This window comes from Pogona vitticeps, chromosome 1 (assembly GCF_051106095.1).
Source record: "Pogona vitticeps strain Pit_001003342236 chromosome 1, PviZW2.1, whole genome shotgun sequence".
NCBI lineage: Eukaryota > Metazoa > Chordata > Lepidosauria > Squamata > Agamidae > Pogona > Pogona vitticeps.
In genome coordinates this window covers 33128241-33155498 of record NC_135783.1, presented here as the reverse complement: position 1 = coordinate 33155498, position 27258 = coordinate 33128241, and the positions used below count along the sequence as shown (strand labels likewise).

The following is a 27258-nucleotide window of genomic DNA, read 5'->3' as shown; positions in this document are numbered from 1 at the left end:
TCTAGATCATGAGAAGAAATGGTATATTTCTCTTCTGCTTTGACTACACTTCACTTGGAGTACTGTATCCAGTTCTGGGCACAGCACTTCAAGATACGCATTGGTAAGTTTAAACAGGACCAGGGGACAATGGCTCTGAGGAGCAAGCCTTTTGAGAAAAGATTAAAGGAAATTGTATATGTACTCTGGAGAAGAGAGAGTAAATAGATATTCTGAAGGTCTACCACAGATTTGACCCAACTCCGGGAGGCAGTGGAAAACAGGAGGGCCTGGTGTGCTCTGGTCCATGGTATCACGAGGAGTTGGACACGACTAAACAACAAACAACAATCATAGAGATGATGGAGCAAATCTCTTCTCAGATCCTCTGTTGCCCCAGAGGGTAAAACCCAAACCATGGAGTTCAAATTACTTGAACAAGGATTTCAACTAAACATTGGAAGGATGCTCCCGATGGTACAATCTGTTCAACAAGGGAAGAATGGTTTCAGAAGGTTGTGGACTCTTAGAAGGTGGGAAAAGTTTTAAGTATAGATTTAGTTGCTGCCTATTAGTGAGCTATAGTAAGGGATTTTCTACACCAGCAGGAACAGATGACTTTTCAGATCAGTTTCACCTCTAAGATTCTTACTGTTTCCTTAACTTTAAGGGGACAAACTAAGTTCATGGTTGTTTCTATTCAGCTCCACTGTGCTAGACATAATTTGGTGCACAACTACTGCATGCTAAATAAAAAAAGAAGAATCTAATTAGATCATCATCATACTTATTGCACATTCTCTCGATTAGCATACCTTTGAAAATTCTTATTTAAATATTTTACAAAGATTTACACTGGCCATTTCCCAGTTATCAGCATTATACTGTACACTTTATGTTTTCTGATATAAAACTAAGAATCATTGGGCTGTTTTGGTTTTAAACCCAGTTTGCAGAAGATGTAAAAGCTTCAGACAAAATGCTAGCCTAGTTCTTGTATAAAGCAAAAGTAACAGAGACCTCTTCTTTGCAGACAAATTCTAGAACTTCTTAATTATGTGCAGACTTATTATCTACATCCCCAGTGTTATAAAGTACCAGAACTTCATTAGAAAAATTAAGCTCGAAAAATGAAGGCACCACTTTGTAAATTTCCACTGGAAATTAGTTAGAAGAGGCAGAGGAATACTGGATCAAAAGAGGGTAATCATGCTTAACTGTGCCCTAGAGCACCCGCTTGTATAATACGATTTGCACAGTAACTACCTCTCCTATTACTGCTTGTTTGGAGTATTCTGTGTTAATGGGGTTAGCTAATTTAGTATTTTAACTTAAAAAGGCTCTGCTGATTAATAAATGTTGCACACTGTGCTAGTAATTAAAATAAATGGAAGAGTTACAAATAGAAGTTGAATTGTTAAGAAAACATTATCTGAAAATATATGATAATCCCTATTTATCATAATACAATAATAGTCCAGAAAATATGCAAATAGCTAAAGTTGCAAAGCATATGAAAAACTAGGCACAACTTGAAAAAAGTTTCAGATGTGTTAGATTTGTAAGACAACTCAGTGTCCCTTTCTGCAAAAAAAACGACCCATTGCTTTTCAGACTTGTAAATATACAGTCTAAATCTCAAAGCAGCCTGATGGAGGGAGAGTCGAGACATACCTGGAAGGATCATCTATAATATATTATATTTGAAAGAGTGCAGACAAAATGGTTCTGAGGGCATATTTCACAGGACTTGATGAAGGTGGAAGTTGCCTACACAGTGCTTTGACACCACTTGCTATAAGTTTTGGAAGGCGAGTGAGTTAAATACAAGCTTTTCATACTTTGCTTCTCCTCTCTGCTCTTAAGTAAATCCCATTGGTGGATTTTGCTTCCCTGCTCCTTGAAAGAGGCAACATGTATTGTGAAAGTCTAGGTGACAGTAATCTTTCGAGTTGCTGGCACAGTGGCCTTACTATCATAGAGAGTGAGGATGTTGCCTTTGCTAGGAAAGAGTAGTAGTGTCTTAGTTACGTATTCAGTTGCATTTTCACTGTAACACAAGGAAAGAAGTGTTTGTAAGATTTTTTTTCTGCTGCAGGTGTCAAAACAATTTTGCTTTCCTTGAGTACTCTGCCTCATGACACGGGGATGGAAGATCGCCATTTGTTCTTTTGCTTTAGGCAGCAAAATGTCTTGAGCTTGCCCGAGCTTCTGGGCACGCTCAGATGCACACATGAAGCAGCAGCCAGACAGGCCATCTACCTCTGGATCTCTTGCCAGTGCAAAATTTTACAGAGATTAATAACACCAAACTTTCCTTTACAGCATGGCCATAATTGGGTCAAAGATGCCAAAGTTACATTAACTGAATTTATTAATTTCAGTCTAATAAAAGAAATTTGCATTTCCTGAACACACTCAAACATGCACAGATTCCTTTTAGGGACAGGATTTCTATGACATATCATATTTTTCCTGCAACTTATGTTTGAGCTTATGAGTGGATTTGAACATGTTTACGAGTAATCTGGTGAGAAAGGCCAGATTACTCATAAACATGTTTGAACTTGCTTATGGGTTCAAGTGTAGGTTGCAGAGAAAATGTGTTTTCTGTTTTGTATTTTTAAAAAAATGCTTGAAGATGCAGAAAAGGTCAAAATATCCTAATTCTTGAATACTCGAGAACCTTGGGTGAACACAGTTTCTACTCAATCATTTGGAAAGTATAGGGAGAATGAATGGGATAAGGGAAGTGAGTCATCTCCATACTCTCCATTACTGATTGCTACACATGGAAGTGACAGTCTCCAAATGAGAATATTGGGACAGATACAACAGCCTCCCCCTTTGAATTCTGCATAGTTCAAACAATGGCAGAAGGGGGGTCGCTTGCTCCCTACATTGCACATGGTCTCTATACATTTTCAGAAAAATATTATGTGTAAATAGAACAGGATTATGTGTACCAATTTTCAATTTTTTGGGTAGTATAGAATACGTTTTTCTCAGCTGCAGTGACAGCAAACATGGAATTAAATGGTTGAAAGAGTTTCTCTCCTGGGGAGAGCTTTCTCTGCAGCCAACCAGTGGAAGAATTAGATTAGATTAGATTAGATTGAACCTTCTCTGTTGTGACACCCTTGTTGTGGAATATTCTCTTTGGGGATGCTTGATGGGCATCAATGTTTGCCTTATTTCAGAGCTAACTCAGAACCTGGGTCCTCATTAAAATCTCTGGGAACTAAGAAGCATGGCTTAACTAAGTTGTGAAGTTCTGTTAGTGTGCATGTAAATTGTTATTGACTATTTAAACTTACTCTAAATTATTTTGAATAATTTAAAATTGTGTGTAGGGTTGCAGAGTTTTTGTCTCCAGCTTACCCTATGATCTTTTCATGCAGAGAAAGATATAAACATTTTACTGTATAAACAGTAGTAAAGAAACAGAAGGCTCAGTGATTGAACTGAGTCTGGAGGAGACGTTTCTGGCAGCTGATTTCCCTTTTGGCCAAAAATGTCTGACATCCTTGATGAAGATCAGAGCTATACCATAACTTGTCATCTGAAGAAACTAACCTAACTATTTAAATGGGATTATTATAGACTAATAGCACAAATGTTAAATCAATCCATACGAAATAAATTTAGATTTAAATTGATTTAGATCCTTTCAACCTCAATAGAGCTAAACAGGCTTAAATCCAAGTATTGTAGCTTTCCTGGGTTTAAGAAAATATTATGCTTAGAAAGGCTTCCACAGAGTGGTTGCTTTAAAACCTTTTAGAACTGCCAGGTTTTTTTAATCTCTTAGCCACAGCAAAAGAAACCAATGGATGTAATATAGTAAAATTAAAGCAAAAAGGAAAGCAAAAAACTTACACATCGTCATGTAACCGTTTTCGCCATTCTTCTTCTTTTACTTTTTCTCTGGCAAGCTGTAGTGACATATCTGATGCTGCTCCCTGCAAAGACGGCTCCAAAGGCTTGTAGCGCTGCTGTAGTACTTCAACGGGGTCACGAAAGGGACCCTGATAGGACAAGACAAAAGATGTGTTTTATAATGGAGCCGGTCATCTTTATTTTGTTTTTTAAATTTGCTACCAATCACTGATGTTGGGAAATTTCTTGGGAAATTTCATCCCAACAGCTCATTAGGCTCAGTATGGTCTACAGAGCTAAAAATTAGATGCAGGAATTGTCTTCTGAGGAAGAGAGAGAATTCTACTCTCTTCCCCAGAAAATAAAATCTAGGGGATTCTCCTTAGGTTCTCCAATCCTCCATGTAGGATAGACAATGGACTGACAGACAATTAGATAGATAATTAGAAATGGACATGAATCAGATCATCCCAGCTTGTTGTAGTTCATAAAGCTGGCGACACAGGTGTTGCTGCTCTCTCCTCCGCCTCCTGTCTCAGTCAGCCACTCACCAGGCCCAGCGTGGTAGCTTCCTGCACCTCTTCAACTGATCTTCCAGTCCTGGCAACAGGTCAGGCTTTTCTGCCCGCTCTCTTAGCTGATCTCCCACTCAGACAAAAGGAAGTCTATGCTCTGACTTGTGACTGGGAGATTAACTGTGGAGGTGGAAAAGACAAGCAAGCTGGGCCTGGTGACTAGCTGAATCAGGTGAGGAGGCAAGGGAGGAGAGTAGCAGCATCTGTGCTGCTGCCTTTATGAGCTGGGATGAACCAGTTCATGCCCATGTCTAGTTGAAATAAAATACATTAACTATGTAGTTAATCATTATTTAGATGCTAAGATAGAGCTTTACCTTACCAGTCTTAGTGCTCCCTAGTTGTCATGGGCACTGGCCAACCTGTTTGGGGGTTTTGTTAAAGTTGTAATCCAAAAATGTAACATTTCTAAGCACGATGTGAAAATACAACCAATGATTAACCACAGAGATAAAGCACTTTATTCTGGTAACTTCCAGATGAGTAGCCTTGTTATTCTACTCCCACAAAAACAAGAGTTGCTTAAGTTTTAAAAGGACTCTTTCTTTTTTGTGTGTGAGCAGAATAATTTTTTGCATTTGGTTCATCTTTGGATTGTAAAGGGCAGAAAACATGGGCACAAATGTTTTTCAATGAGAGCACTCTCTTTTGATTATTTCAATCACTTTGTTTACAAAGCAACTGACAGTATAATGACACTATACACATTAGCTGAATTCCTCTTCCATAAGTTTATACCATGTAAGGCTGATGAAATCCCCCAAACTGCAATATAGCTGCATGAACAGAATTTTAGTCATTTATTAAGAAGTAAGCCTCAGGCTGTTATTTTTCTCTCTCATACTACTAGAATAAGCTCCTATGATCACAACAGGACCTATGTTTGAGTAAACGTGTAGGAGTGTACTTTTAGTGTTGCTATCCCATGCAATGCTTTGTGAGCATTAGGATACTTTATTATATTCTTCTTTTTTTAGCTTGTGGAAAACACTCATCTTTCAGATTCCAGAATAATTCTGATAATGTCCCATTCTTATTTGAAAAAAAATGTTAATATGTTATTAATAGAGATGGGCACAAACCTTGGTTCAGAGGTTCATGCCAGTTCATACGTGCGCCTCCCCCATCTCCCTGGCTGGGTCACCCCACTCACCAGCTGTCACATGCTTCTCTCCTCCTCCTTGGCTGTTTGACCAGCCTCTGGCAGGAGCATGGGCTTCCCTGCCCTGCCTCCTTGGTTGATTGCCTACTCAGACAAGGAGGCAGGACAGGCAAACTCCTGCTCCTGCTGGAGACTGGCTGAACACTTGAAGAGGAGGAGGAGAGGAGTGTGTGCCAGCTGGTGAGTGGGCAACTGGCTTAGGAGGCAGGGGCAGGGAATGTTTGGCACCTGTGGTGCCGTGCATGTGAACTGGCACAAACCTCCAAACCAAGTTTCATGCCCCTCTCTATTTATTAACATAAATAATTTAAATAATTCAAATAACCAATTAAGAACTGTATTGGTGGTGTTTTCATCACTCCTTGATGGAGATTATAGCCCAGAAAGGGATAAAAGAGTACTGGCACTGACTATGCAGATAGTGTAGGCAGGGATGATTTGATGTCTTAAACTATGGTCTGCATTTCAGAGCTGCTAGAAGAACAAATTTTTTAGGAGTCTAGAAAATTTGAGCTAGACGGCTTTAAACTGAGTCCTGTTGGGGACGGAGATGGCATTGCAGAGAACAAGGCAACACCAGATACTGGGGACCAGAGAGTCACTGATACACCTGACACTGGAACTGGGTATAGTTACTCACCACCTGATGGGAAAAGTCAACGGGAAAAGATAATAATGGAACAGCTTTTCAGTGTCTCTACATCAATGCACGGAGCACAAAGAATATGAGCTTGAATTCTTAATGCACTACATAAATACTATTTAATGGGCGTTACCAAAAACCTAGTGGATAAAATCCATCATCAGGCTGTAACTAGGGTGGAACAACTGGGTCTTTTCTTTTTTGAAAAGTGCAAATTGGGGGAGGTCACCACATTCTTTTCCTCCTAAACAATTCCTATGAGAAAGAAAAAGGGGGAAATATCTATAAGAAAATAGGGTAACTGCATGAGGAGCTTTCTGATGAGCAAAGATTTAAAATGGTTGTTTATAGGAAATGGAAAGGGGACAAATCATCAGGGAAGAATGCAGCAGGTGAATAGACAAGATTTGTAGGGAGGACTTCACGTAAAAGCCAGAATGAGTTCAAAGTTAGAGAGGGTAAAAATAGCAAAAAAGGCATTTTGGCTAAACATGGAACAAGTGATCAACTGCATGCAAAAGATGGAGTCAATACTTGCAGGCAATGGGGAGGTGGAATGGTTTAAACACTTATTCTGCCTCAGTCTTCTCCCAGAACAAAATGGGCTCAGTCTAGCACAAGCAGAGCAAACAAGACATTGGGAGGCTGCTGCTCAAGATAGGTGAAGAGGCAAACAGGAAAACACAGCTACTCTAAATGAATTCAAGTCTTCAAGACCAGCCAAACTGCTTCCAAGAGTACTGAAGGATCTTGCATGCATCATCTCAGGTCTCTTACATCAAGAGAAATATTTAGATCAATAGAAGTAATGGTACAATTCTTATTTTTGCTTTGGTCAGACTTCTTATGGAATACTGTGTCTTGTTCTGGGCACAAGTTTATGAAGGATATTGGTGTAGGGGAGAGTGACCAAGATGGTAAATGATTCAGAAACCACACCTTGTGAGAAATAGTTGAAGGAGTTTGTAAAATCCTGGAAAATCCTGCAGAGCTGATTTTCAGTCAAGCCAGAGGCCTCAGGGGAAAAGAAAGAGAGATATATCACTCTAAAAGATGGGTATTAGTGCAATGTTGGCTTTAGCCAAGGATGGCAATCATGTGGCTTATGGGCAGCTTGTGGCTCCTAGACAGTTTTGTAGCTCTGGGGCCCTTCAAAATATTTGTAAACCTTTTAATTATTTTTTAAAGGGAGAATCATAGTTCCAGGAGTTATGATTTCCTTCCAAAACAAGATGTGACCCATGCACTTTATTGTACCGAGAGAGAGAGAGAGGGAGAGGGAGGGAGAGGTAGGCAGGCTAGTTTTCTATCAGTCTGGAAGTAACCCCCTGGTCATTTCCAGTTCCACTTGGAAGGATGGTCTGGCTTGCATATCATCTTGGGGGTAGATGTTCCCAGAGCCATGGAGCCTGACACCTAGATAATGGAGGGGAGAGTCATGTTCATTCCTTGCTGATATGCCTGCTTTCCATGTGCTGTGTTTCCCTGAAAATAAGACAGGGTCTTATATTAATTTTTGCTCCAAAAATGCATTAGGGCTTATTTTCAGGGGATGTTTTATTTTACAGTCATGTCATCTTCTGGTTGCTGCACAATGGTGAATGGCGGGGTTTCACTTAACTGGGTCTTGTTTTGGGGGTAAGGCTTATATTACGAGCATCCTGTAAAATCATACTGGGGCTTATTTTCAGGTTAGGTCTTATTTTCGGGGAAACAGGGTATAAATGATTTTGTGTCATAATTTTGTGCATACGTGCACAGAGGATGTGAGAATTTGAGCCAGGCAAGACACCTAATATGCTGTTTTTGAGACCTATTCCACAGATAACTGGCAAAGACAATGTCATCCAGTACTGACAAAATGATTTATATAATCTCTTGCTTTCTGGTAGCAATCAGTATGAATTCACCAGGAATATTATTAACACCATAACTCAACACAATTTCCAGCCAACTCTGAATTAAGTTGAGTCGCTAATTACAGCTTGTTTTCCTTTTTACCATGATTGTGCACCCACTGAGGTAGAGAAACAATCCAAAAAGAAAGAAGGAGGGGAAAGAGAGGTGGGGGCAAAAATCCTAATCATGCCTCTTATTCTGAAGGATCTCTTTCTTTAAATAGGTTATCACTAACAAGTCACAGCTGGAGTTACTGCAAGAACTGAGTGAAGACTGCAGGGCTAATAAAAAGAAATGATTCACGCCTCATTTATGTTCACTTATGTTTTACATTAATAGAAACCAATAATAGGAACCAGTTACCATAAAAGTCATGGACCGTAAATAACACAAATGGCAAATAAGTATCATCTAGTACTTTTCACAGCTGGACAGGAGGATTGCTATATTTGAAAGTTGTTAATGGATTTTTATTGGAACTTTACTTTTTAAAGGCATAGCATTCTAAATATCAGATATCTAGAAAAGGAGGATGCAAACAATCACTGTAGTTACTCATTCTGTGCACTTCCCTCCCCCCAGCAATTGTCTTCTAGAACAATTATGGCCATAATAAATTTACTTTACTGGGACCACTATGGAGCTTTTAAGGGTATGAAAAAGAAATGCAGAAGCCTACCATGTTTCTTAGAAATAATGAATGCAATCAAGTAATTGAGTCAAAATATTATTTGCTTACATTATCTAGGCCATTTGCAATTAAGACCATAAATTGAGAAAAAGGAATTAGCCATGACCTCATCTAGCTGATTGGACTCCTCAGAACAACAAATGGGAATGTGTATGCATATTGGAAAATTCAAGCCTTTTCAATTGTCCTGTAAGCCTGTTATATCTCTGTTGTTTGCTGGTGTGTTATCAGCACACAGAAAAAAAAAGACTTTAATGCCGATCCCACATGATCTGTATTCTGAAATGCATGCTATTAGCAACTTAAGGGACACAGACCTGCCTCCTCTGTTGGAAAGAGTGGAAACTCTATACTCACATGGATGTTCACAGGTGGATACTTCAGCATTTCCTTTTAAAGCGATTTTCTTTCATTATACATTTATATAGGAGACATGCATACTAAACAGGAGTACTAATGGTCAGAAGTGTACATACTGGCTGGGACTCCTCCCACCTAAGAAAGAAAGAATAGTACAATGTTCCCCAACCTGGGGATTGTGACCTCCGGGGGGGGGGAGTTTTTAAGTGTTTTTAGGGGGTTTTGGGTCACCTTATACAGTATGTGTTGTAGTAGCCTCTGTTAAATAATTTCTTCCTTGACCTTTTGGAGTGGGATGTTAAAGTTAGTGTGCATGTGCATGTAAGAGAAACAGACCCTTCAGGGGGAAAAGAAGCCTCTACTTTATGAGAAGGGATGACTTTGCCCCATTAAAAATGCTTTGTATGCAGATGTGGTGGTGGGGTTGCAGGTTACTTGGCTATTATAAAATGGGATCACAAGTCAAAAAAGATGGGGAACCTCTGGAATAGCAGTAGATCATAATCCAAGCACTGTTACTGGATGGGAGTAAGATCCTTGTTTTGTAAGGACAAATGACCAAGTTGAAAAAAAAAACACTACTGAAGAACATTTAGAGTGGGAATACTGGGATTTGGAATCTAACAACACCTTGAGCAGAGAGAAAGGCTCTCCATCCTTGGACTGAGCACTGAGTTTTCATTCTCACTTTTGATGCAGTATTCTTGTTTTGTGGTTGCAATGTTTTTAAGAGGGTTTTTAGGTCTTTGATGGCATTAAGTATTGACATTTCTCCATTTTGAATGTACCATACACCTTCCAAAAATATAACTAGCTCCATCTTGTATACTGAACCAGTGTGACATCCTAGATTTTTGCAGCACAGGGAAACATAACAATTCAAAAGCCTGTTTCAATGCAAAATCTGTAGGGTTGGATCCTATCCACCTTTTGACTTGGAGAGCAGATCATAAAAGAGAAAAATAATAAAGCAATGTAATTGCTCTTATTAATGACCTTTAATGAAGAGATGACTAATTTCAATATCATCTTTGCTTCCATCAGTCTGTAATTCTAGTTAATTCAGCAATAAAAGTCATAGATCTGACAGACCTTATATATCAGCAGCATGAACACTTTTCTCTTGGATACAGTCTTTCTAAAAGGTAACTTCTTCCTTTGCAATGTTAAAGTAGAATTTCTCAAAGTGAATCCCAAAGGATAGCTACATGTTTATTCCTTCAAAACTGGGCACAAACACAACTATTTTAACACTCTCCTTGAACATGTATTTGGTATCTTAACACTCGCATGGAGTCTAATGTGTAAAGTACAGAAGTTTAATGTCAAATACTGCTGTCACAGAGTACTAAGCCACAAGGATGGCCAGTAATTATAAATCCCTCATTGTCACACCACCAGACCACTTTCAAAACAGTGCTTTCTGCTGGATTTTTCATTTCCAGCTGTTTCATCAGCTCAGACCAATGTCCTTCCCAGACATATACCTTTCCTAGACATATACCTCTAAATTGTGTTGCCAGGGATTTAGCCGTGTGACTCCCATTAACATCAATAAGAGTCGCGCAGTTAAATCCACGCACCGTACTTTGAAAATTTACTCCACAGTGCACATCCCAGGGCACTGAAAGGATTAAAGTATTATAAAGCAAATTCCCTCTTCAAGGCACAAGGAAATAAACAGAAGTGTTCAGCTTTGTTCTGGAAAGCTTTCTTCTATAAGTTTCTTTGTCTGTGTCTAGACTAAAAACAACAACAACCATACAGAATAGCTCAAGAAAAAGAAACTTATCAGATCAACGCACAGTATAACAAACAGTGCTTTTACAAATTCAGCACTGGATTTGGAATATACCCATCATGCTAAGGAACAACTAATAGGTTTGAACTGTCCACTAATTATTACAACCCAGTTGGAATAATTTTAAGTTTGTAGCTTTCTATAAACATTCACTTTTTCTTTTTTAATTTTACAACATTTATTGGGCTATTATATAACCATGTGACAAAATATTTTTTTCTGGAATGTACATTGACTGTTGACTCCTTTATCACCATTATCTCTTAATTTGTGAAAAATACTGGTACAGTTTATTTGAATGAGAAGCCAGTGGAGTCCTCAGTGATTGTTGTGCAAATGAAGTCCATTTATCATCATTTAATTTTGTGTCTGAGATTGAGAATGAGACTGGAGGGAAACAATATAAAACATTTACGATTCTGCTTTCTTTCTAATTACTGAATCCAACTTAGAGCTTTGTAAGGGCTCTAGCTAGCACTCCACACCTATTCAGATTTATTCCAAAATCAACCTCATTGAGTCCCCACTGAGGTTACATATAAGTTATATATAGAACTACAACCTAAAACATACTGAACTCAGTATATGGAAGGAATATACCATTATCCTATATGTTCTTGAGTATCATGCTTTGGAACATATGCTTATGAAACTCTGTGGCTTTTCCCAGCATTGAAATGAATGTGGAGTCCCATGTGAACAGTGGTCCCACATACACACCTGTCCCATTTACAGGACCTTGTCCTCAAAGTTCCAGCCATGATCCTCGCCCTCAGTGTTCTTATCTATCAAGAGCTAACAGCTATTATTTTATTGACTGATACACTTGTTATCTTTTTATAAAGACAGATAAAAACAGAAAAAATATATTTCAAAAAAGTGTTTTTCCAAAAGTTAAAAAACAACCAATTTCATGTTAGGAGATATAAAGCGGCTGATATCTAGAAAACTATGGGAAAGGTTGCCATAAATCAGAATTAATTAATGGCTTGAGGGGCTAGAATCCTATTGCTGACTGACATTTTATTGTATTTTAATTGAATTTTAATTGTTGTAAGCCACCCAGAGACCTTTGGGTAGAGTGGGCGGCATATAAGTTAAATAAATAAATAAATAAATAAATAAATAAATAAATAAATAAATAAATAAATAAATAAAGAAAGAAAGAAAGAAAGAAAGAAAGAAAGAAAGAAAGAAAGAAAGAAAATCATGTAAGTCTTGGCAGCAAATTGCTGGTCATTAAGAACGTGCTGGTGGTGTTCCTGGGCATGCTTCTCATCTGAAGCATGTCCAGGAATGTAACAAGCAGCTCATTAATAGGTGACTATTTGCCAATAAGACTTACATTTCTCTCGAGCAAGTGTAAATTGGCAATAGGAATTTATATTTTATGCGCCAGTGCAGAACATTTTTTCTCAGAAATGAGAAAGGAAAAATATTTTGATCAATAATGTATGTTTTTAACAGAATAACAATTAAGGCTTAAGTACAGTATATCCAAAATTTTGCAACTGTTGTCAATCTCAGAAATGTCTGCTTAAAGGTCATTGGCATACATTACCTGTGATCTTTGTCTTCCAATAGGAGGAAGAGCTGGCACTAGCTGGAAGCCAAAAGAATCTGTATTGGTTTGCCACTGAGGATCTATAACATCCTTCTGGAATCGCTTCTTTTTTTCTTTCATGGGTTTAGCCTTCCTTAACTGTAACTCCATTGGATCTGGTGACATTTTGTAGGGTGAGTTATATATACCTGCAATCTAAAGACATTGCAGTGTTCAGTTTGTACAGTTTTCAAATTCTCTGGCTTGACACAAACTGGTAGTCCCAAACAGAACAGACTCACTGAAACAATGGATTACCATAATGGTTGACTCATTATGTAGCAGCAAATTCAATGGATCTACTAGCATCTGGACAGAGGCTTCTGCAATTTTTAGATGTGCAATCTAATCAGCAGAAATAATTTCAAGAAAAATATCTTAAAATCTCACTATGACACTGGGCAAAAAATGAAAATACAGCATATTATATTATATGTTATTCTTATTATAGTGGTGCCCTGCTTTACGATTACCTCGTTAAATGACTAAATCACTTCACGACGATGTTTATGTGATTTGTTTGACGATGATCGGTTCCCTGCTTCAGGAACTGATTCTTCGCATTACGACGATCTAAAAACAGCTGATCGCCGGGTTTCAAAATGGCCACCCGCTGTGCAAAATGGCTCCCCGCTGTTTTTAGGATGGATTTTTCGCTTAACAGGGATCGAAAAATGGCTGTCCTATGGAGGATCTTCACTGGGCGCTGAGGTATTTCGCCCATTGGAATGCATTGAACTGGTTTTCTATGTGTTTCAATTGGCTTTTTTCCCCTTGCTTGACAACGATTTCACTCTACAGCGATTTAGCTGGAACAGATTATTCTTGTCAAGTGAGGCACCACTGTATTATTTTAAGAACCATATGCACAGCCTATTTGGGTGTATCCTTTCCTTGCATAATCTGAAAGTGCAATATATAAAGCAGAGGATTTAATAAGGAGCTACATTTTTCCCTTTTACCATATTGACAAATATGTAAACATATTTACATGTTTAAGAATATTGGTAGTACTGAACCAGCTTTTTCCAGGGAAGCACCTCTGCGTTATCGACCATGTCACTGAGGGACTCCTGATCAACTTCCAAAAATTCTAAGGAGGGTTTCCTGAAAAACTGTTTGAAAACCATCAGTTATAGGATCTCTGCAGATCTTATGCTGCCTTCATCCACTTGTAGGACTGGGAGAGTTGGAAATCTTTCTAGAAGTCAGCAAGGGTCCTCATAATGTTTGTCACCTATGTCAAGTCCTGAATCCAAATTTCCTCACCCTGGGCAACTGAAGACAACCTGGCACAATTCACCAATTTACTGCTGCATTTCCTATAATCTATTGTCAAGAAGTACAAATTTACTTAAATGTTGTGTGCAGTTCCCCAAAGTATATGCAAAGTCCTCCTTTTGTGCATGCAATTTCATTTACAACTGAGGATGTTGCTTCCATGAGGTTCTTCATATGGCACCACATGTGCACACAAAAACCTGTGTCTATACACTGGCACAAAGCGCTATGCCTTAGTACACTAGGGTACTGCGTATGTGGGCTGCGTATGTAAGTCTTCAAGCCACCACATAGAAAAATAAAAAGACACATGATTGACAAGTTATTTTAAAAACATAATAGCTATTTCACGGCAATCATCTTGGCCTCTTGAAGCACGTTTGTGCTCATAACCTCATTTAGATTTGGCCTTCAATATCTTCTTAATTGCTAAGAATTCTTGAATAAGAGGAATGAAGAAAGCACTGGAAATGTATTGAAGCAAATGTAAAGGACAAAGTAAATGTTTACATTGTTGAATGTGCTGGTGATTTTTGACTCTAAAAAAACTTAAAAAGAGAGCCCAGCCACTCTTAATGTATTAACCTCTTGGGAGTGTGTGGATGGCATGCTCCCCAATTAGCTATAATGCAGTTTTCATTAGTGGGTCCCATAGGAAGAGTCCAACACTTGGTGTCAAAATGTTAAGTGAGCTTTTATCTATATATTGCCATTAAAAAGTATTGAACACACTCCTTTATCGACGGTGGGGATTGGGAATGAGGTCTGGACAAAAGCGACGGAAGAATCTTTCATTATTTGTTTTATGTTGCTTTATCCCCAAAAGAAGGATTTGGATTTAGAATACCAAAAATGGTAAAGAAATAAAAGTGAAGTGAAATAACTATAGTTGATCCAGAAATTAAGGCATCAGCCATTGGACCAACTTTTGTGAACAGTGCCTCCAGGTACTCAGTCACAGTGAGCAGTGGTTAATTAAGCCATCGCCATGAAAAGCCAATGCCTTGAGATAGAGGAGACTGACCAAGAGGTCTCTGTATCTTGAAGACCTATTCTGCCCCCAAACTCTGCCTTACGTTGTAATTGCCAATCAGAGATGCCAGTCTGGGTTCCATATGGAAAATTGTGGTATGATGATAACCATTGCAAGCATTCATAGCACTCAAATGTCAATGGCAATGGAAAATCATTATATTCTGTTTTCCAGGTATTCTATTTTACATGACTAAATAGAAATGCAAAATAGCCCTCAGACCTTGGCAGGTTTGGAATGCCAGAAGGTGACTGTAAATCTTCAACTTGAAAATTAGATTACAAACCTGGAATGTATAAATATCTCTGAAGTAGGGAACAACCACAACAATGTAAAAGAAATGAACAGAAAGAACATTCAGATCCTTTGAATAAATGAAGCTTGTTGGCCAGGATCTGGCTAGCTACAATCAGATACTAAGCATATTACAGTGGTGCCTCGCATTACAACGTTAATTCGTTCCAGCGAAATCGCTGTAGAATGAAAATGTCGTAATGTGAAATTAAAAAGCCCATAGAAACGCATTAAAACCCGATTAATGTGTTCCTAGGGGCTTGAAACTCACCGTCCAGCAAAGATCCTCCATAGCGTGGCCATTTTGACTGCCTGTGCAGCAAGGAATCCATCCCAGAAAAGGGCGGGGAGCCATGTTTTTTACCCGGTGCCCATTTTGAAAATGCTGATCAGCTGGCTGAAAAGCATCGTTTTGCGAGAATTGGTTCGTGAAGGAGGGAACCGATCATCGCAAAGTGAAATTCCCCCATAGGAAACATTGTTTTGCGATCGCTTTTGTGATCACAAAACCTTCAACGTAAAGCGATTTTTTCGTAAAATGGAGCGCTCGTAATGCGAGGCACCACTGTATATTTTATTTGGGCAGTAGTGATACACAGTACTGTTATGGAATTCTAGGCCTAAAATTGGCGGGCGTAGCTGTCACCATTTACAAACATCAGTCCGTACTGATTCCAAGTAATGCTTATATAACTAAAGGGAAATTTTGACAATATATGCTCTAATTGCTGAACAATGCATAGAAACATTCTTTGAAGAATTCACAGTTGTAATAAAACTTACAAAAAGTGACACTAAATTCCATAATGAATACCCAATATGATACAGTAGATAGATGGACTACACCTCAGGAGGCCTTAGTTCAAATCGCCACTCAGCCACAGAGACCCACTAGGGAAGTGGAACTGTCAAGCCACTCCTTAAATATCTCATTTACCTTGAAAGCCCTATTTAGGGTCGCTGTCAGTCAGTTCACGGTGGCTGTCATGGTGGCAGGGAAGCCCAGGCTTCCCCGGAGGCAGTGGTCATTTTTTGGGGGGTATTTTTTTCTTCTGCCAGAATGGATTAATCACTTTTCAGTGCATTCCTATGGGAAATGCTGCTTCGATTTACGAAAATTTCGAGGTACAGCCACCCTTCCAATACAGATGAGTTCTGTAAGTCAAGGCACAAATGTACCTACAATTTTCCCCCTAAAAAGCATGGCCAAATTTACAAGAACAAAGAAGGCACACAAGTTGGATTCAGGAGAGGATTTGAAGCCACAGAAGCACCATTCTGTCCACAGGTACTTGAGGAGAGTTGTTATGACATGAACATAGATATGCATGCTTGGTTTATCTCCCATTATGAGCTGGCTTGGGTGTTAAGATCATCATGAGAGGCCTTTCTCTCTGAGTCCCGCCACCTTCACAGGTGCATCTGATGGAGACAAAGGAGAGACCCTTCTCTCTTGCTGCTCCGAGGCTTTGGCACTCACTCCCACAGGAGGCCAGGCTGGCCCCATCTTTGCTTTCCTTTCACAAGCAGGAAAAGACCTTTCTCTTCGTACCTGTGTGGAAACTGTAGATATCCTGTTTCCCCAAAAATAAGACCTAACCTGAAAGTAAGCCCTAGTATGATTTTTCAGGATGCTCATGATATAAACCCTACCCCAAAAATAAACCCCAATTAAGTGGAACCCTGCCCTCCACCACTGTGCAGCAACCAGAAGATGACATGACTGTATTTGAATAAATGTAGATTGTTGTACATTAAAAAATAAAACATCCCCTGAAAATAAGCCTTAATATGCTTTTTTGAGCAAAAGTTAATATAAGACCCTGTCTTATTTTCAGGGAAACACGGTAGATTGTTATACATTACTACTATGACCGGATTTTAGTACTATATGTGTTTTCCATTTTTATGCTTTCCATTTTTCAAAGTGACATTTTTAAAAAATATATATATATTTATTGATCTTTGCCTTAATATTGCCTGTTAATGATGTAAAAGGCCTCCTTATTCATTGTTCGTAGTTTTAAATATTGTCTTTTAATGATGTTAACTACTGTTGTATACTCATTGTTTTCAACTTCAAATATTGTCTTTCATTGTTGTAAGCCACCTTCGGTCCTTCTCAAGGAGAAAGGCGGGGTAAAATATTTTAAATAAATAAATAAATCTGCAGAAATAATTTGGTGAGGGGCAAAGTCTCTTAATGATGCCTATTGATTGTTGACTTGATTACAGCTTTTAAAGAAATACCAAGTTTAGGATTCTTGGGGGAACAAGCACCTTCAATGCTCCCCCCTTCATGACACCCAAGCCTTTCTTAAACATTTAGAAAAGTATCCAAAGAGTTAGCCAAGTTATTCTTTTTCAGCAGGTTGACAATATGGGGTGGGGGGGAATAAAACAAAAAGAGAGCGGGGAAACCCCAAAGAGCAAAGTGTTGCGGCCCCTTGAAGACTGACATATCTGTTTCAGAATGTGGTTTAATGGATTAATATAGGGTTGTGTGGATCAAAACACACCTTCCAAGATATATGGAGTCCAGCAATAAGTTTGCTTATAGCAATAGCATGAGGAACTTTCCCAGCGTGGTGTAGTGGATAGAGTGATGGATTAGGACTAGAGAAAACAGGGTTTGAATCCCCACTTGGTCATGGAAACTCAATGGGGGAGTGGAACTGGTAAAACCACACTTCAGATATCTCTTACCTTGAAAGCCCTATGATGATCGCTATAATTCAGTTCCAACTGTGAGGAAATAGGAGGAAACTAGGACTTGTGTGTGTGTGTGTTTAGTCGTTTAGTCGTGTCCGACTCTTCGTGACCCCATGGACCAGAGCACGCCAGGCCCTCCTGTCTTCTACTGCCTCCCGGAGTTGTGTCAGGTTCATGTTGGTTGCTTCGCAGACACTGTCCAGCCATCTCATTCTCGGTCGTCCCCTTCTCCTCTTGCCTTCACACCTTCCTAACATCAAGGTTTTTTCCAAGGACTCTTTTCTTCTCATGAGATGGCCAAAGTACTGGAGCCTCAGCTTCAGGATCTGTCCTTCCAGTGAGCACTCAGGGTTGATTTCCTTTAGAACTGATAGGTTTGTTCTCCTTGCAGTCCAGGGGATTCTCAAGAGCCTCCTCCAGCACCACAATTCAAAGGCATCAATTCTTCGGCGGTCTGCTTTCTTTATGGTCCAGCTCTCACTTCCATACATCACGACAGGCAAAACCATACCTTTGACTATTCGGACTTTTGTTGGCAAGGTGATGTCTCTGCTTTTCAAGATGCTGTCAAGATTTGTCATCGCTTTCCTCCCAAGAAGAAGGCGTCTTTTAATTTCAGGGCTGCTGTCTCCATCTGCAGTGATCATGGAGCCCAGGAAGATAAAATTTGACACTGCCTCCATATCTTCCCCTTCTATTTCCCAGGAGGTGATGGGACCAGTGGCCATGATCTTAGTTTTTTTGATGTTGAGTTTCAGACCGTTTTTTGCACTCTCCTCTTTCACTCTCATTACAAGGTTCTTTAATTCCTCCTCACTTTCTGCCATCAGAGTGGTATCATCTGCATATCGGAGGTTGTTGATATTTCTTCTGGCAATCTTAATTCCGGCTTCGGTTTCTTTCAGTCCAGCCTTCCGCATGATGTATTCTGCATATAAGTTAAATAAGCTGGGGGACAATATACAGCCTTGCCGTACTCCTTTCCCAATTTTGAACCACTCAGTTGTTCCATGACCAGTTCTAACTGTTGCTTCCTGTCCCACATATAGGTTTCTCAGGAGACAGATAAAGTGGTCAGGCACTCCCATTTCTTTAAGAACTTGCCATAGTTTGCTGTGGTCCACACAGTCAAAGGCTTTCGCATAGTCAATGAAGCAGAAGTAGATATTTTTTCTGGAACTCTCTGGCTTTCTCCATAATCCAGCGCAAGTTAGCAATTTGGTCTCGAGTTCCTCTGCCTCTTCGGAATCCAGCTTGTACTTCTGGGAGTTCTCGGTCCACATACTGCTGAAGCCTACCTTGCAGGATTTTGAGCATAACCTTGCTAGCATGTGAAATGAGTGCAATTGGAGCATTCTTTGGCACTGCCTTTCTTTGGGATTGGGATGTAGACTGATCTTTTCCAATCCTCTGGCCACTGTTGAGTTTTCCAAACTTGCTGGCATATTGAATGTAGCACCTTAACAGCATCATCTTTCAAGATTTTAAATAGTTCAACTGGAATGCCATCACCTCCACTGGCCTTGTTGTTAGCCAGGCTTTCTAAGGCCCACTTGACTTCGCTCTCCAGGATGTCTGGCTCAAGGTCAGCAACTACATTGTCTGGGTTGTCCGGGATATCCAAATCTTTCTGATATAATTCTTCTGTGTATTCTTGCCACCTCTTCTTGACGTCTTCTGCTTCTGTTAGGTCCCTCCCATTTTTGTCTTTTATCATGTTCATCTTTGCGCAAAATGTTCCTCTAATATCTCCAATTTTCCTGAACAGATCTCTGGTCTTTCCTTTTCTGTTATCTTCCTCTATTTCTTTGCATTGTTCATTTAAGAAGGCCCTCTTGTCTCTCCTTGCTATTCTTTGGAAGTCTGCATTCAATTTTCTGTAACTTTCTCTATCTCCCTTGCATTTTGCTTCCCTTCACCTCTCTGCTATTTCTAAGGCCTCGTTGGACAGCCACTTTGCTTTCTTGCATTTCCTTTTCTTTGGGATGGTTTTCGGTGCTGCCTCCTGGACAATGTTACGAGCCTCTATCCAAAGTTCTTCAGGCACTCTCTCCACCAAATCTAGTTCCTTAAATCTGTTCTTTATTTCCACTGTGTATTCATAAGGGATTTGGTTTAGATCATACCTGAGTGGCCCAGTGGTTTTTCCTACTCTCTTCAGTCTAAGCTTGAATTTTGCTATGAGAAGCTGATGATCAGAACCGCAGTCAGCTCCAGGTCTTGTTTTTGCTGACTGTATAGAGCTTCTCCATCTTTGGCTGCAGAGAATATAATCAATCTGATTTCGATATTGCCCATCTGGTGATTTCCATGTATAGAGTCGCCTCTTGTGTTGTTGGAAAAGAGTGTTTGTGATGACCAGCTTATTCTCTTGACAAAACTCTATTAGCCTTTGTCCTGCTTCGTTCTGAACTCCAAGGCCAAACTTCCCTGTTGTTCCTTTTATCTCTTGGCTCCCTACTTTAGCATTCCAGTCCCCTAGAATGAGAAGAACATCTTTCTTTGGTGTCAGTTCTAGAAGGTGTTGTAAATCTTCATAGAATTGTTCAATTTCAGTCTCCTCAGCAATGCTGGTTGGTGCATAAACTTGGATTATTGTGATGTTGAATGGTCTGCCTTGGATTCGTATTGACATCATTCTATCATTTTTTAGATTGTATCCCATTACAGCTTTTCCCACTCTTTTGTTGACTATGAGGGCTACTCCATTCCTTCTACGGGATTCTTGCCCACAGTAGTAGATATGATAATCATCTGAGTTGAATTCGCCCATTCCTGTCCATTTTAGTTCACTGATGCCCAGGATGTCGATGTTTATTCTTGCCATCTCCTGTTTGACCACCTCCAGCTTCCCAAGGTTCATAGATCTTACATTCCAGGTTCCTATGCAGTATTTTTCCTTACAGCATTGGACTTTCCTTTCACTTCCAGGCACGTCCACAGCTGAGCGTCCTTTCGGCTTTGGCCCAACCACTTCATTAGCTCTGGAGCTACTTGTACTAGTCCTCCACTCTTCCTCAGTAGCATGTTGGACGCCTTCCGACCTGAGGGGCCCATCTTCCAGCGTCATATCTTGTAGCCTTTTGTTTCTGATCATGGGGCGTTCTTGGCAAAGATACTGGAGTGGCTTGCCATTTCCTACTCCAGGTGGATTGCGTTTAGTCGAAACTCTCCACTATGTCCTGTCCGTCTTGGGTGTCCCTGCACGGCATAGCCCATAGCTTCTCTGAGTTACTCAAGCCCCTTCGCCACGACAAGGCAGCAATCCATGAAGGAGAACTAGGACTTGTAGTCATACAAATATGGATTCACAGCACAGAACACTATAGAATGGAATTTGGTAATACTTATGTTATGTCTTTGATATGTTTAAGGCAAAATAAACTCACATTTCTTTCAATGAGAGAGTTCCACGCTTGCTTCAAACTCTTCCTCTCAAACCAAGCAGACTTAAAAGTGTCTGAGGTACCTTTGGTTTGTGCTTCAAATAATATAGCTGTCAGCATGCCCATCCTAAGCACTAGTCCCTTAGAACAATAACCTATATTTTATCTGAACATGTGTGGAATAAATATAAGAATAGGATTTTGAGTTCCACTGTCATAAGATTTCCCTTCAGTGTTAAGCCTATGGTGGCAATGCATAATCTGTTTCCTTTTCATTTGTTTGTCCACTATCTTCACAGTCACTTTTCAAAAGAAGAGGTGGGAATAAACTGTTTGGGGACTAGTTAGGCTGTTAACAACACTGGGCCCATTCCCAACATTTTCACCTCTCAATACATTCACTGAAAAAATTACTATCATTGCTTTTGTAAGGTAGAAAATACACAATTGGTTTAGTACCTTGATTATACAGTTATTCAGTGCTTGGGTGGCATTTTGAAAAAGCAAAAGCATGCTTTCTAGCTTTCTTTCTAAATAATATTATAAATCTACCCCCCCTTCCAAATCACCTTTAGTCTATGGAGAGCATAGCACATTTTTCTGCATCCCTCTTCTTCACAAGCAACTCTCACAAGGGCCTCTGTCAAAGCTGGCTTTCCAGGACTTCATTTTCAGGAACAATTTTCTGAAGTGACAAACACTATAGGGAAATCTGTGCTAACTGTTAAAAAACCTACAACTGAGTTATTTGCAGTACTGTCATGCTAACTTCCAACTCAATAAGACCAAGAAAAATCTCTAGGGGAGACTCTGCTAATAGCTTCTTACTGACCTCCTTGCAGCACGCCCTTCTGCTGAATAGTGGCCCAATGGTGAATATGGCAAATGAGGTGTGAAAGCTCAGTTGGTGTTTTTCCTCTTTTCCTGTTTTTTAAAAAAGGTATGATTCTGATGCAGTGGACATAGGGGAAACTGAGCTGCACAAATGATCCCTACTCTTTTGCCCTAGAATTTGCTCTTCATCAGCCCTTCCACAAGGGAAGCTCATGCATGACACAGAATTATTATTAATTTTGCCAGAAGCAGAGCATATGTGTAAATGTACCATTGGCTACCTAGCCATCCTTAGCATTACATTAATATTTTGTATCATTTTCCTCTCTAACAATGTTTCATTTTGCTTTTTTTCATATAATTGTTAATCTCGGTAATTGAAAATGGCATGCTGAAGGCAAAAAGGAAGGTTTCACAGGGAGGTATCAAATTCATAAATTAAACAAATTCACCAGAATAATTGTATCTCTTATTATCCTACGCGCCCCACATACACTGGTCAACAAACATGGTTTGGATTTAGGTTTTTCTAATGCTTATCTGATAATAATGATAGCACCCAGGGAATATTAGACATTTCAAAAATAAGAGATAATGGTGGCTTTCTATTTTGCCCTTAGATTTGTGTTCTGAATTTGAGAAAAAATGTAAATAGAACTGTCACATTTCGAAGGATCTGGAAAATGGAGTGTGGGTTTGGATAAACAATCTACTGGTCCAAAGGCAGAGTCCACTCCAAAAGCGGTCTGACTACGAAAGCTGTTCAGTTATTCCACATTTATAACAGGTCCCTGCTTTTAAGTATACATGATGCAAGGAATGTAAATTCAGATTGCATCTATTTGAAGTGAAGAATTATTAAAGTCCTTGCAGAACAAATATGATTGTCTGATAGGGGTATACAACTTGTCGAGGATTAGCCTTCCACTGAAGACCTGATGTACAATTTTTGTGTTTTCTTCGAGTCATTGCTCTTTAATGAATCCTGGCTAATGGGTATGGTCAGGACTACTCTTTTGCTGGCTACATCTGAATTGGTTTGCTACAACATACTCTAACATGTATTTGTTTACTGCATGGATTTATAGCCTGCCTTTCCACTACAAGGCATCACTCAAAGCAGCTTACAATCTTCATTAAAAAAAACCATTTAAAACTAAAACAAAATTTAATTAATCATACAATTGCTAAAATGATATAAAACCAACTCTACAAACTGTTAAAAGCAACTAAATACACTGTTAAAAACAAAAACAGCAGATTAAACATTATATGCCAGTTTTGAAAGAAGTGTTTTTCACCTTTCTTAAATGCAGTGAGAATCGTTGTCCCCTTGGCATTCAGGAACACTTGACTGATTCAAGCGCACCCACTACTTCCAACCCCAGCCTAAAGGAGGAATGTGAGTCTATTCAGAGAAATACAGTACTTTCTTTATTGTATAAAATGTTATTAAACTACTAGTAGGAATCTTTCTTTTACAACAGGCTGGATTATACCTTGAATTGTAGTGTATGATGTCAGCAGACTGTAATTTGTAAACATAAACAAACAGATTGAGGAAAAGAAGAAGGAAGGAAGCCTCATAAAAGTAAAAGGGCAAAAGAGGGGTGTGAATTAAATATTTGCCAGAAATGGAATTGCTGAATCAACACTGACCAATGCACTTCATCATAATTATCAGGACATACTACTGCCAGGAGATTTATAAAAATCCCACTCAGCAAATAATTGCCCTGCTGTTAGGAGATAGTCAAGAGTGTTAACACACTGTCACGTCCAGCGTTTAGTAAGATATTCAGCATTCAATTACTCTTGCTGAGAAGTGAAAAGAAACATGATAGTATTTCGGCTACTGCAGTTATGCTTCCACTAGAATCCCAGTGAAGACTCCTGCTAATCTTCAAATGGAGAGGAAAGCTGTAGTTTCCTGTCCCCACCACTTGAAGAGATAAAAGAAGCACTTGAGGATAAAATCATTTCATAAAGTAAAAACAATTCAAACGTTTCTTTTTCCAAAAAAAGAATTCACAAAAGTCATGACTTTTTAAAATGAATATTTAAAATATTCCTCAAATAATGATGGTATGTTATTAAAAGAAATAACAAGAATAACACTAATCTGTTTGATGTGGATTCTGTTAGATAATCTTAATTTAGAGTAATCTGTGGAATCATCAGGTTTATGTCAGAAACAGAAACAGGAGAAAGTATTAATGATGAACTAAGGAAGGGAAACATAAATATTCAGTAAGGCCTATCCTTAGGTAAGTGGATACAAGATTATAGCCATAGCCTTCCTTCACTTCAGTGTCCACATGTAAGCTTTGTACGATTGTGCCGAGTTATTTTCCCTTAGAGGTAAATATAATTATAGAAACAGCGAAGGTAAACAAAACAAAAAAAATCAATGGGATGTACACAAGTCTCAGTCATTCTAATTGGTCTATTTTACTTGGAACTAAAATTGGATTTAATACATATTTAGCTGATTTGCCCAGCTTCAGTAAATGGCTTAACATATTTTTTTCTACAAACCCTAATCTCTTAGCCTCTCTCTCTCTTGGGTAGTATGGTATGGGGGAAAACATTTTTATGTGTTCACAGAACAGTACAGTCAAACCATTTAAAGTTATTGAAGAACATAAAATTATCATTCCTGGTTGCATCTGGTTAATGACTGCAAGTTCAGGATCAAACAAGTGGCCTTATTCAGATGGTTATGGGTTCTAAAAGCCATCAGCACCAATAGACTTTTCAAGAGAGCTACTGAAAGAAGAATCAGACCTTGGGGCAGACTCAGATACCAGTTCTGTCCTCATGTCTACGATGAAAACAATAGTACAGGACCCATTTATGTAATCTACAGTACAGTGGTGCCTTGACTTACGAACTTAATCCATTCTGGAAGATGGCCATAACTCGAAATGGTTGCAAGTCGAAGCACCATTTCCCATAGGAATGCACTGAAATGCAATTAATCGGTTCTGCTGAAGAAAAAAATCACCAAAACCCCCACAAAACAGTGCAAGACCCATTGGAAACATGATTAATCCATTCTGGCCAAAGGGGGGGTGTGAAGAAAAGCAAGCAAAGCGTGCAGGACCTATCAGAAATACAAAAAAAGCAAAGCAGAAAGCAAGCAAAGTGTGCAAGACCCATTGGAAATGAAAAAATCAAAGCAGAAAGCAAACAAACTGGGCAAGACCCATTGGAAATGCAAAAAAAGCAAAGCAAAAAGCAACCAAACCCTGCAAGACCCATCGGAAATGGGAAAAAACCCCAAAAAACAAATAAATCTCCCAAGACGCGTCAGAAATTGAAAAAAAACTCAAAAGCAAACAAACCCCCAAGACCTATCGGAAATGTTAAAAAACAACAACCCAAAAGCAAACAAACTCCCTAAGACCCATCGGAAATGGGGGAAACCCCCCAAAAAACAAACCTCCAAGACCCATCACAGCACAGAAACATAACCCCTCAGCCGAAAACCACGCTACAAAATCTATCCACAACAGTTTTTAAAAAGCACAAAGCAACACCTTACCGTACCAGGCAGTCCGAAGCCTCCTCCAATCGCACTCACTCTAACCATTGGGGCAAAAGAGCTACAAAGAAGCAGCCGACCAATGGTTAGCAATTTTAATTCCCTGCCTTTTTTGGTTGTAACTGGAAGCTCCGGCTGCAAGCCGAAGCAAAATTTTGCAGCTGAAGCTGGTTGTAACTCGAAATGGTCGTAAGTCGGGACGTTCATAAGTCGAGGCACCACTGTATCAGGAGTGGTCTGCAACCCCCCAGAGCATGTCTTTTGTACTTTGGTCAGATCACAAAAAAACAAAACAAAACAAAAAAAAACTCACCTGAAAAGATAATAATGCTTGTTAAAGGCAGTAGGAAAAAAAAAGGAAGACTTGATATGAAATGAAGTGACAAAATAAAGCAAGCTGTGGCTTTTGGTCATAAGAACTTCAACAGGGTGTTGTCAACAGGAAAAACGATGCCAAACTTTACATAGCAAAGGGCAGTTTGAATGTTGACTGTACCAATGGTAGCAGTCAAGATAGTCTACAGAATGCTCTCATTTGCTCACTACCATTGATACAACAAAGTGATACCATGCAAGGGAAAATCCCAGAAGCTGACTCCTTTTTCTTTTTATCAGTTAACCACATCTCACCCAAACATAAAGCAATTATCATGGCTGTTTTTCAACAAGTGTGAATGGTAGTGAGCACAAGAATCTGTAGACCATTTTGTGACCATATCCCGTAGACCATTTTGTGAAGCTTAAAGATGAAATTTTACAGTGGATTGATACTGTGGCACCAAAGCTTGGTCGTGTGCCAGAATATTTGAAGAGATTGCACAGATTTGGTTTCAAACATAACGGAAAAACGGCTCCCAGAGATATCATGGAGTGCTCCTCTAACTTCTATAAGAAACAAAATTTCATGAAAGCAGTCAGAGAGAAATCTGGACACCTGTTCTATAATAAAGCACTGGGCTAGGTGTATGCAGATCTCTGCTACCAAATAATGGTCTAGAGAAGGAAGATTAAGTTAATTACCATCATTATTGTGACAAGCTATATAAAATATCTGAAAGTTGAGTCATGGCAACTGGACTTCTTTCTCGATAAAGATGTCCAGTTGCCAGGACTCAATTTCCAGATACCACACCTGGATGACAGATTCTTCACAGCTACATAAAACAGTTCTGGAGATACAAAGTTTTTCAGAGAGTTTTCTACACCGGGAAAATATACAAAAATAACTTCAGCTGAGGAAGACCAAAATGATCTTCACAAATGGGGTTTGATGATGACCAACAATAGGAACAAGAGTGAGCCCAACTGGATGATCAACAACTTGATCAATCTGCTATGTCAGATAAAGATATGCAAGGAGTGCAAAACAGTGCTGAACTACAAGGAATACTGCCTGGCCCTTCAGCTGAAGAAGGAGAATCAACTGAACTTTAAAAGTGTTTAGGTAGTTTGGAGAAGAAAAAAGAAAAGGGTTTGAGATTTTGGGAAGAAGTGGATTCAATACTGTTATGAAGAATATCTAAGAAGATTTGAAGTGCACATAACTGAGACTGGCCAACGTATTTTAATGGATAAACAG

General features: G+C 39.2%; 1 protein-coding gene across 4 annotated transcripts in view; it reads right to left on the bottom strand.

Annotated features, from left to right (window-relative positions):
* The window catches only part of SPATA17 (spermatogenesis associated 17), a 131299-nt gene that overhangs the window by 32450 nt on the left and 71591 nt on the right, over nt 1–27258 (bottom strand). For 3 of the 4 annotated variants that reach the window (XM_020805403.3, XM_072990383.2, XM_072990385.2), the window contains 2 exons: nt 12551–12748; nt 3859–4007 (listed from right to left, as the gene is read on the bottom strand). In XM_020805403.3, coding sequence (XP_020661062.2) covers nt 3859–4007; nt 12551–12748 — 347 coding nt within the window. The remainder of the gene's footprint in view (nt 1–3858; nt 4008–12550; nt 12749–27258) is intronic. The other variant, XM_020805404.3, reaches the window with a different exon arrangement.